General features: G+C 46.3%; 2 protein-coding genes across 4 annotated transcripts; one reads left to right on the top strand and one right to left on the bottom strand.

Annotated features, from left to right (window-relative positions):
- The first annotated feature begins 988 nt into the window (after positions 1-988).
- Positions 989-7,150, top strand: LOC103629004 (transcription factor GTE9). Its single transcript, XM_008650210.3, has 10 exons — positions 989-2,947; positions 3,024-3,069; positions 3,144-3,299; positions 4,756-4,826; positions 4,980-5,019; positions 5,652-5,720; positions 5,814-5,926; positions 6,013-6,079; positions 6,141-6,283; positions 6,369-7,150. The coding sequence occupies exons 1-10, from the start codon at positions 1,613-1,615 to the stop codon at positions 6,603-6,605; spliced, it is 2,277 nt and encodes a 758-aa protein (XP_008648432.1). The 5' UTR covers positions 989-1,612; the 3' UTR covers positions 6,606-7,150.
- A 685-nt stretch (positions 7,151-7,835) lies between these two features.
- Positions 7,836-10,836, bottom strand: LOC103629003 (uncharacterized). Of its 3 annotated transcripts, none has more exons than XM_008650208.3 (6): positions 10,603-10,836; positions 9,827-10,056; positions 8,797-9,689; positions 8,607-8,698; positions 8,426-8,494; positions 7,836-8,311 (listed from the first exon to the last, which is right to left on the bottom strand). In XM_008650208.3, the coding sequence occupies exons 1-6, from the start codon at positions 10,675-10,677 to the stop codon at positions 8,189-8,191; spliced, it is 1,482 nt and encodes a 493-aa protein (XP_008648430.1). In that variant the 5' UTR covers positions 10,678-10,836; the 3' UTR covers positions 7,836-8,188. The 3 variants fall into 3 exon arrangements, with proteins under 3 accessions (XP_008648430.1, XP_008648431.1, XP_020395300.1); XM_008650209.2 differs by having other exon boundaries at positions 9,908-10,056; positions 10,603-10,779; XM_020539711.1 differs by lacking the exon at positions 10,603-10,836 and having other exon boundaries at positions 9,877-9,983.
- Positions 10,837-11,112: the final 276 nt, after the last annotated feature.

The following is an 11,112-nucleotide window of genomic DNA, read 5'->3' as shown; positions in this document are numbered from 1 at the left end:
TGGATAAATGGTACAGACTCGCAATCGAGGTGGTGGAGCGGGTAGCTCGCTTGCATGAATAAACAGTACAGACTCCAAACTGCCACTTGCATGAATAAACAGTACAGGCTCGCAACCGAGGTGGTAGAACGGATAACTCGCTTGCATGGATAAATGATACAAACTCTAAACTGCGAGGACATATCCTGTGCAATCACTTATCCTGGTGCAAGCGTGCAATCAAGCGATCTGGTGCATCCGATCTATATCTAATGATGACTGTTATTTTATATTTAACCCCATCCACCTAAAACATAGTACATATTTTACTTTTAACCCCTTACATATGAAACCGTTGGATCTAGATTGGATGCTCTGAGTAGTTTGATTGCACGCTTACACCAAAATGAGTGATTGCACAGGATATGTCCTCCTAAACTGCCGCTTACATGAATAAATGATACAAACTCTAAACTGCCGCTTGCATGAATAAACGTAGACTCCAAACAATCAGTGTTGCAGCCCCTCATATCAGGATCCAAAGGCCCTTCACACTATGATGATTGCCTTTGAGGTGGACTAGATGATCTACTACTCTGTGGGTCTATTTGTTCCCGGTGTGAGGAGCTATAGCATGTTTAGAGTCGGTATGCAGAGATTTCTTTTCCGAACATACGAGAAAAGAAGCGAAAATGCGAAAATGAACCGTTATTTTTTAACTACCGATGCGAGTAATTATTATGGATTTTAATACCACGGTCGATAAAAACAGAAAGGAGCTGCAGTAAATTTTTTGTTCGCTAAAATTATTTTTAGCTGTGGCTGCCAACCTTTTTTTACCTGGGGTTTGATTTTTTAAAAGGCAAAGCTGTTGGAAAGCCTATCAACCGCCGCCATTGACCGTCCGTTCCAAATTCCAACGGCCCCGATGCTCCCCTCCCGAGTGCCGCCCGGTCAGGGCCGCCGCGTCTCCGTCCCTGCTCATAGGGGCCCGCGGCACGAGCGGTCCCACCGACGCAGTCACGGGCGCGGTCCCGCTTACATCCGGGCCCTGGCCAAGTCCCAAAGGCTCGCGAGCGGCACACCAGCGAGGAGAGAAGCCGCCCGCGAAGAGAGAGAGAGAGAGAGAGGGCGAGAGGGGCGGAGGAGAGAGAAACCCCTAGTCTCCAGCCGCCTCGCCTCCCCCCATCGCCGCCTCAGCCTCCGCCTCGGCGCGGGGCGAGGAGGAGGAGGAGAGAGGAAGCCCTAGAAGGTTCGCGCCGCGGACGGCGGCGCTTGCGCCTGCGCCAGGCCACGAGATCTCGTGGCAGCGCCGCCGGCTGGTGTATCGGGGTGCAGCGGCTGGCGGGCGCTGGGCGGTGCTGGTTCTCGGTGAGTCCGCTCGATCCCCTCGCCGCGGGAGCTTTCGCTCGAGCTTCCCCGCCCCCTCGAATCGAGGGTTCTGGTTAGGGGGTCGCCTCCTGCTCCCCCGGCGACCGCGGAATAAGCTAGCCCCCCCTCTCGTGTCTCGCCTCGGGGGGGCTTAGGGTTAGGTTCTTATCCGGAATTGCGGGCGAAATTCCACGGCCAAGGCGGCGCATTGCTACCCGGGAGGAGGAGGCTACGCAGTGTGTCTCCGCAGCCGCAGCCAGCAATGATGGGGAAGACGAATAGGTTCTCCAAGGGCCACCAGCTCGGCTTCGTGCCTGACTACCGGCATGGCGTGGAGGCTATGGGGGAGTCCAAGGGGCTCGGGAGCCCCCCGAGGATCGACTCGGGGAGCTCCTGCGCGCCGCCCAAGAGGAAGTGCGTCAGTGTGAATTCAGAGGAGGGGGAAGGCGCCTCGGGGTTCAGCATGCCTCGGGCCCGGGAGGTGTTCTCGCTGCCCAGGATGACTCGTCTGGACAAGAAGGACCTAGAGATGAAGCTCCGCCATGAGCTTGCACAGGTGAGGGACGTCCAGAGTAGGCTGTTTCTGAGAGGGTCTGCGGTCAGCATGAATGGTGCAGCGGTCGCGTCGGTCCCCGCAGGCGATGTGCAACCCAAGAAAAAGGTTGAGAAGCTCAAGCGGAGCGATTCGGTGCAAACGGACAGGGGAGCGCCGCCACCAGCGGCCACGGTCGTCGCCGCACCTGTTGCTAGCTCTGTTAACTACACATCATCGTTTAAACAATGTGCCAACCTTCTCAAGTCCATTATGAGCCATGTATGGGCAGGCCCGTTTCTTGTTCCGGTTGATATTGTGAAGTTGAACATACCTGACTATTTCCAAATAGTCAAGCAGCCCATGGATTTGGGTACGATCCAGAAAAAGTTGAAGGCAGGGATGTACTCTACACCTCGGGAATTTGCAGCTGATGTGAGGCTCACTTTCAGCAATGCCATGAATTATAACCCAGTCAATAATGATGTTCATTTAATGGCCAAAACTTTGAGCAAGAACTTTGAAACTCGATGGAAGCTTATTGAGAAGAAGCTCCCTAAACCAGACGATAAGCCTCAACCAGTTGAGAAGCCTCCTGTGAGGGAGCCTACAGAAAAGAATTCAACTAAGGGAGTTGCCGTTGAGAAAGAAGACATCACCAAGAAAAAACCCTCAAAGAAGAGTGTACCTAAGCAAGACATATTTCAGGAAGGATATTCAGCGGACAATCCAGTTTTGCAACCAAAGAAAAGGAAAACATCTCCTTTGATACAAGATGCTTCTTTGGTAGAGGATGTTGTTCCAACCGGAAAGAGAATGATGACGAGTGAGCAAAAATATGATATTAGTGCAAGATTACAATCATTTGGTGCATTCATTCCAGACCATGTAGTTGAGTTCATAAGGAGTCGCGTTGATGATTGCGATGCTGATGAAGAGGAAATGGAGCTTGATATTGATGTTCTTGGAGATGATACTCTTTTTGAATTACAGCAGCTACTTGATGACTATGACAGGGTTAATCCGTCGAGAAACCTTACAAAAGAGGACCCTCACGAAGCTGAGGTGGGTGCTGCTGTATTAGAGATTGTTATTTCATTGTTTCATTTCGTGAATAACTGTTTTATGCTCTGCTCAACAGTCTCGGAGTCAATATGAACTCATCAATCCATCAGTGTGTAACGATGGTCTGTTTCTCATCCACTGATCATTTATGATACTGATTTTTCATGTAAGCTAAAATATTATATGCGTGTTTTAGGCAATGAGCTCATTGACGAGGATGTTGATATTGGGGAGAATGACCCCCCAATTTTGGCTCTTCCTCCTGTGGTACTTGAAGATGAAACAGCAGACAGAAACAGCAAGCATAGTACATCCAGCAGTTCTAGTAGTGACTCAGAATCATCCTCTAGTGGTATGTAATTTCACACATTTCACCCCAAATTTCCTATTGGCTGGTACTGAACCCATCAAATTACTTTGGTTACAATTTGCTGCTAGCTTTTTGCTACAGGATGCAAATTAGCAATCGCATTGACTGTCATTTATAACTCATAAGTCTGGTTGATTAAGCAGTCATAGTTTAGTAAAGGGTAACTCTATTTTTGTCATATTGAATTGAGACTGGCAGTATTACTCCGCTCTCATTTTTTTCTCTCTCAATTGACTATTCTTTTCTAGTTCCATAAAATAGTTATCCAATTAATGCTCCATGTTATTGGAAGCAATCCCATGTTAGATTTTGGACTTAATTGATGTGCTTATGAAAAGAGCCAACATGCTTGTGTAGTTGGGTGTTTCTGCAAACTCAGGGTAGGATATTTTGTACTGTTCCATAAGAAATTTACACCGACCAGTTCGATGGAAACAAGCTATTGGCTTACAGGATCATGCTTCGGTTTATTTGGCCTGCAACTTTTTATATTGTGCACTTTTTAATAGCAGACAACACAGATTATGATGGCACCACAGTATAGGGGCAGTGCAGCATTTAGTTTTTCACCCTCGTGATATTACTTATTGTGATTCTGAGCTATATTAGGGTGAAATTTTTTCATAAATTCATGAATTATAACTTATAAGGGAATAGAAACTGGAATGTTTCTTTGTGATGTCCTACCTTCCTCACCTGCATATCTTTATCTTTGCACGATAGCTCTAATTTAACAGAGAATGCAATAGTTTTAACCAGTTATAGAAACTTTAACCATTAATGCTGCCAATTGTTATGAAGCCCATAAAGAAACATTTTTCCTAGTGTTTCATTGAATAATAGGATCTAGCTTCTGTTATTGATATGTGTTCATGAATCATTTGTTTATTAGTAAGGTCAGTAGATCAATCAACACATTAGATTATCCTTCTGTATTTCTGGACTGTTCTGGGCATTCTACTACAACAATTGTGGGAATTCCTTGGTTATGATTCAGAAAAAATGAAGCATTTGTCTTTAGTTTGAAGTGAACTATACCATTGGTGGAAAAAACAATGTTTTTAGAAGTATCACTTTGGATCTATTTAATTAATTCTCAAGTGACATTTTATCTGTATGACATTATCCTGATGGGGTGTATTATAATTTTATGATTAAGTTTCAAGTACAAATCCAAAAATTGGATTCTATGTAGCCAAGCAATTGCTGCTTTCCAAACTTTTGTCTGAGCCAAGCAAAAAAATAAAATAAAAATCAAAATGCAAATAATATATATTTGTGGTTATATACTTCTTTTTAGTCTTGCTTAATGTGAAGGGTTATATAACAAGAATGGAGACAACATATACATCAGCTGCATACTGTTTCTCTTTCTTGTGCCTTGCCTGAGTTGTCATGTCCAACACAATGATGATATTTCTGTTTTTTACCTCCGAAGACTCAGATTCAAGTAGCTCTTCTGGAAGTGATGCCGATGCCAAAGCTCCTCAACAAAACAGCGGGTCAAAGGTTCTTATATATCTATCTTGTTATCTGAATTCTTTTCGGAGTAGCAGAAGTTTCAATCAAATTTATCTCTTTCTGTTGATGTGAAGGATATTGTAAGACACTATCTCAATGGTTGTTCTCTCTCTCTCTCTGTCTTCTCTTGTCTGCATGCAGGAAAAAGTTCTACCTGTCGATGGCGTGGATCAGGAAAAGGGTAAGTTTTGCTTCATAGGTGTATCAATATTTGGAATCTCAATCAAACCCTCTTGTTTTCTGACTACTAACATAGCCTTATGGAACCCAACACAAAACTCAACAAGAATAATGATGCAATGCTACCTACATGCCCGAAGTCCATTCTTTTTTTTAAGAAATAACACTTTTCTAGATGAGATAATTAGCACATGTGCAATTACTGTCTTGTGTTGTGTGAGCTGACGGATTTGATTTTTATATCCTAGACAGTGATTCAGGTTACACTTGACTTGAGATTCATGGAACCAATTGGTTGAACCGCCCATCCAAATTTTATTTGTTTTAATCTAATGAATAGCAATTGTTAGCAGTGGCAGGACTAGAGTTTATTTTCATCGGTCAATTATTGGGTGTGATCTTCAGAGGTTGATAATTGTGCATGTCTTTTGAGTAGGATCATTCCCTTGTTGCCTTTGAACCATTGATCTGGACCTTTTCTTTCTATACAATTCATATACATAACTTGTTTTATTGAAAAGAAATGACAGTTGACACTTACACCTCTATATGTTTGCAGATAACATTTCCTGGTTTTACAACCCAGGAATATATAACCACTTATATCTTACACAGTCTTGATTTAATTTGCAGATTCACTGAGCACATTAAATTTACCAGAGCAAAGTACAAACCCTATATCTGTTTCTGCTGATGGTGAGGGTAAGCATGAATTTTCATGATGGCCGGTGAATACCCAATCTTCTGTGGTAGAGAAAATGGGTTCCCTTACAGGTCGATATATGAAAATTTTAGGGGGAAATGTATCTGAGAAGCAGGTCTCCCCTGACAAGCAAATACGAGCTGCCCTTCTGAGAAGCCGCTTTGCTGATACGATCCTTAAGGCTCGTGAAAAGGCCCTTGATCAGGTGTGTCTGTGAAAATGATTCCTAGAGAGTGTTGTTGTCTGCGTTTTGTGTTATTCACTGTAAGCTCACCTGGTTGTTAATATTAGACTACAAAGAAGGACCCCGAGAAGCTTCGACGCGAAAGGGAGGAACTTGAGAGGGTACAAAGAGAAGGTGAGATGCAATAGAATCATTTTTAGCTGACCACAGTCATGTGACAGAATTTCTGTTACAGAGAGAGCTCGGTTGCAAGCTGAGGCTAAAGCTGCAGAGGACGTTCGCAAGAGGGCTGAAGCAGCAGCAGCTGCTGAGGCTGCTGCTGAAGCTAAGCGACAAAGAGAACTTGAGAGAGAAGCAGCTCGCAAAGCTTTGCAAGAGGTAATATCTACTGTATGCTCTCCACATTCAACATCATATGCTCTGCTATTGCCATACTTGTAGTGTAAGCAATGTTGGCTTGCAGATGGAGAAAACTGTTGACATCAATGAAGGGAGCCATTTTTTGAAAGATCTTGAAATGCTCGGAAGTGTCACAGGTGAACAGATACCCAACTTGGTTGGTGAAACAAGTCCTGGGTTTCAAATGGGAAGCAACACACTAGAAAAGCTCGGGCTGTACATGAAAAACGATGAGGATGATGAGGATGGTGATTTCACAGATGAACCAGTGGCTGATGTTGAAGAGGGAGAAATAGATTAACTGTGTTTCTGGACCATTTTTGATACGTTACAGGAGACCTGTTGGCATGACTGATCTGCATAGCTTTCCTTTGGTATACAAAGTGACCTGACGAAAGATCGTGTCGCATCGAACCTGAAGGTCTGGTATTCATTTTTGTAACTGCCTAAGTTTTGGAGCCAAGTTGGCAAATGACAGCGAGCCTCAGACATGTTGGAAGTTCGTCGTGCTGCATGTGAGGAGAGCATCGAGCGTGCGTATCGTTTGGATTGAGAATTCTCTCTGGACTTTCCATATCCATACAATGGAACGGCGAGTTTATTGCATATATGATGAGGCCATAAAAGGGGAGAGGGTTGGAGGAGGGACCACAAGGAGTGATGGTGATGGTTCTTGGCTCTTGCACAGGTGCGAGCCGTTTTTGAGGGGTAGTTTTAGAGCCATTTCCGTGTTGTGAATGTAACATCGGAAACTGTACAAAAGTTAGCCTGATAGATGGAAAACATTGACTTGAATTTATGCAGTGCCTGTTCTTCATCGATCACTTTTTTACGTACTTGTTTTCATGAGATGGTGTTCTTTCATATTGTTCTGGGATCCTGTGTTGCTTATCATTTTGTCATGAATGCACAAGTTCTTGTATTGTAGTAGTGATGCTTACCAACCTGTTTATAGAATTGTTGCTGACGCCATTGTTTCTGCTTGCGTTAGTGTGGAATTATGTAATGCTGTGTAGAGAGGAGGGTAGTTGACTTTCTTCCACGTGGCCTTGAATCCATTTGTCCAATTGTCCTACTAGAATAGGATAGTACATTGTGTTGTTTGGCAAAATTGTTCTCCTAGTACCAGTGAATTGGTGTGAGAGTTGAACTTTTTTTCTCATCTCCTTAAAGGCATGTTTGTGAGCAAAGAAAATGGAGAGGATTAGAGGGACTAAAATACCTTTGTTATTCAAAATTTAAAAACCAAGAGAATTTTAGCTCCTTTATTCCCCTCCGTTCTTCTAGCTTACAAACAAGCCCTAATCTCTTATAGATCCCCCCTCTAAAAAATCAAGAGTACTTCTCTAACTTTGATCGACTACATTTATATAATATGCAATTTCAAATAAAAATTAGTTTCTTTAAATTCTCCATGAAATATGTTTTGGCAATATTATTTTTATTTTTGGAAAACACGACTGAAGTAAAGTTATAGTTGACCTGGGATGTAGCTAGAGTGAACAATAATTTGATTTCAGATAGAATAATATATTACGAAGAATCATTTGAAGAAGAAAAGAATATACAATGATATCAGGGGGGGATGGGATTTAACATAGACCATGTAAGGCCCATGCATCTTTCTCAATGTCCCACTACAAGCTACTCTATCAAAGTCCAAAGTGAACACACACAAACATTTCCCCTACAATACTGATACATATATGCATATGGTAATCCATAACCAATTCATGGTTCAAGACAAATTAACAAGACCACTGATCATCATTAGTCATGAGACTGTACATGTATGTATCTTTCTCTGAGAATGTTTTATTTTTTTTGGAATTCCATGGCATCGATGAGATTTAGAAACCAGTTTCAGCCGATGATGGGCGCGTGTTAATTATGGCTTAGGCCAGAGTAGTCTTGGTAGAATTTGTATGTCTTGATTTTCAGAATCATCTGCCGAAGTCCGCCAATCGGTGATAGCACCATCAGCAGCACCCCAATGACAATGCATATCTGAAGAACATGTAGAACACAGGGGAAAGGAAGTAGAGGTCAGGCCGACACGTTCTGATGATGCTGAAGAGAGACTCTGGGTACCCAGTTGCATTGCATCCGTGTTATTCTTACCCAGTTGGTGAACCATGAGAGACTGAACCTTCTGGGCTTGTAGATGATGAGCCACATGATGCAGGGAAGCTGACAGAAATTGACAAGAGAGATTTGTTCAGTTGTGATGCTAAAAATCTGAACCTGTTTGACTGTACATGCTGCTGCTGAAATGAAACTACAGTGGCAGAGGGCAGCTCACGAAGTAGCTCGTGGGTGCGTAGGCGAATCCACCGAAGAAACTGAGCAGCTCGCTGAAGAAGGGGAATGTGATGGCCACGAACATTGTGAGTGCTGCAGAGGTTGTTGCATTGCATCTCATGTCAGTCTTGCAGTCAGTGTGATTGGCAGGCACTAGAACTTTTTCAGCTAAGAAAGAGGCGTTTCATTACCAACGTAGACAGTCCGGGCAATGAGACGGAGCCTGAATCCCGGCGTGAACCAGTACTTCCTGACCAGCACCGTCTCGATCATGTCGAACACCGGCATGGCGTACACCTGGTAGCTGCCGACGACGTGGACGACGACCATCATGTTGGCGGCGGCGATGAGCCACCGCGGCCGGTTCAGGGTGATGAGGATGTTCTCGTCGACGCCGTTGCCGAAGGCCCAGTAGCCGACGAGCACGACGGGGAGGTAGCACGCGACGATGACGACGTAGGCGACGATGACGCCCTTCCACATGGGCTTCTTGGACGGCTTCCCCGGCGTGGACGGGATGGTGGCCTGGATCTCCAGCACCACGTTGTGCCCGGCGTACGTGAACGCCACATCGCCCAGCGCGCCCAGGAAGCCGAACACCTTCCCTGGCGTGGTCGTGGCGCGCAGGCTGTAGTCGGCCTCCGCCTCCGCCGCCTTCCCCTGCGCCGCCGACGCGGTCCACGCGATCGCCGAGTAGCCGACCGACATGACGGCGGCGGCGAGCGAGACGCTGGAGATGGAGTGGAAGTCGGGGAGCTGGGAGAGCACGAAGTGCACGGAGGCGAAGACCATGATGAAGTATGGGAGCTTGATGCGCCGGCACCGGCCATGGCACACCATGTCGTGGAACTTCTGCAGGGACTGGCCGCCGGTGATCATGTACACGATGTTGAGGCCCACCTCCACCACCAGCTGCTGCGGCACCACGATCCAGAGGCCCAGCTTCTCGCCGAACGCGTGCTGCCCCAGCTCGTGGTACCGGTCGAACCGCTTCCCCGGCACGCACTCGTGCATCTCCACCATCTGCCACAGCGTGTACACCGTGATGACCCACGACAGGACCAGCACCGTGACGCCCACGCCCCTGGGAATCGAAAACTCGGTGATCGGCCGGAAGGTAGGAAGGAAGGCGACGAGCCATGCACCGAAAGCCCAAAATCTATGCTTGGCAGAGCCCATATGCATGGATGGAAGATATATATGGTGGATGACGAGACGGACCAGCCGAGCTCGGACATGGCATAGGGAAGGGTAAGCACGCCGGCGCCCACCATGGCGGTGACATTGTGGAAGGCGGCGTACCACCACTTGGCGTTCCTCCTCGCGTTGATCGGAAGCCAGTCGTCGTCGGCCGCCGGCTTCTCGTCCTGCCCGCTCCAGCCGCCTTCCCCTCCCGCCGGCGCGTCTGACGCCGCACGCCTCCCTTTGGGCGCAAGAGCGACTGTGGAAAGCTGCAGAGTTTGTAGTTTGGTTGATTAGCAGAGACACAAGCAAATCTTATGATCTTCCTTCGTTTAAAATTTGTTGCGTTGCGTTGCGTCTGTGTAACACCCGAGTACCCGACCGTCCAAGAAGCTAGCTGCTAGCTCCCAAGATTTGATTTTTCAGGCATCCAGTTTGGGCTGAATGTGTACTTCAGTACTCAAATTTGTTGGAGAGACAATTTGTTGTTACCCCTCCCTCCTCATCGCCCGAAGATTATGCCCGGGATGTGACTGTAAATCATCTACCTCTCATATTCACCACGTCCAAATCACAAATCTTGGCACAAATCTCGTCATTAAGATCATCGAACCGTCACTAAGTATTTTCTTTTCCTTTTAAGGATCTGCAGTTTTAATTCCAACTTTTTAGAACAGCTTCGAAGGCTAGACGACATGTATCTCGTCATAATGAAAGAATGAGCGGAAGTCGCACACAATAACAACAAGAAAAAGGTGATGCTGATTATCGCAAGGGGAGAGAAGAAGAAGAAGCATGGGCGGCGGCGGGCGTGCCTTGGCCTGAGAATAGTTGTCCCATGGTCGCGTCTCACTGGCCGGCGGCGGGAGTGCCTCACCGGCTGATCCCATGGCAGAGGCTGGAGCCGGACGCGCGGGCGGCTAGCGCAGAGCCTTGAGCAGTAACGGATTGGAGAGGTCAGAGGTAGCGGAGGCGGAGGCAGGGACTAGCTCGCCCGTCTCTTCTTTATGGAGCACCAGCAGCTAGTGAAAGCGATGATTTTACGTGGTTCGTCAGTGATTCATGTTAACGTCAGATCGATGTCACGCGTTAACATGAATAGTCAGTCATATATGTTGTCTTCTTCATGAAATACATGCACATATTGCTCATACTAGAGAGAGAGAGAGAGAGAGAGAGAGAGAGAGAGAGAGAGAGAGAGAGAGAGAGAGAGAGAGTCCTTTTCAGGCTTAGCTGAACGGAGTTCCGGTCAGAACAGTGACAGACTGACAGTTGATCGACGGCCATGGCGTCCGATTTTTCCCGGAGGCTTCCGGATCGACGCT

Source organism: Zea mays, chromosome 6 (genome assembly GCF_902167145.1).
Source record: "Zea mays cultivar B73 chromosome 6, Zm-B73-REFERENCE-NAM-5.0, whole genome shotgun sequence".
Classification (NCBI taxonomy): domain Eukaryota; kingdom Viridiplantae; phylum Streptophyta; class Magnoliopsida; order Poales; family Poaceae; genus Zea; species Zea mays.
Note: the sequence above shows the minus strand (reverse complement) of the source record. Positions and strands in the feature narration are given on the sequence as shown.

Coding starts and splice junctions, on each gene's coding strand:
- LOC103629004 (XM_008650210.3), top strand. CDS start 1,613: ATGATGGGGAAGACGAATAGGTTCTCCAAGGGCCACCAGCTCGGCTTC. Junction 4,827..4,979: donor AACAAAACAGCGGGTCAAAG/GTTCTTATATAT, acceptor GTCTGCATGCAG/GAAAAAGTTCTACCTGTCGA. Junction 5,020..5,651: donor TGGCGTGGATCAGGAAAAGG/GTAAGTTTTGCT, acceptor TTTAATTTGCAG/ATTCACTGAGCACATTAAAT.
- LOC103629003 (XM_008650208.3), bottom strand. CDS start 10,677: ATGGGATCAGCCGGTGAGGCACTCCCGCCGCCGGCCAGTGAGACGCGA. Junction 9,690..9,826: donor GCCATGTCCGAGCTCGGCTG/GTCCGTCTCGTC, acceptor TTCGATTCCCAG/GGGCGTGGGCGTCACGGTGC. Junction 8,699..8,796: donor TGCCCGGACTGTCTACGTTG/GTAATGAAACGC, acceptor CAACCTCTGCAG/CACTCACAATGTTCGTGGCC.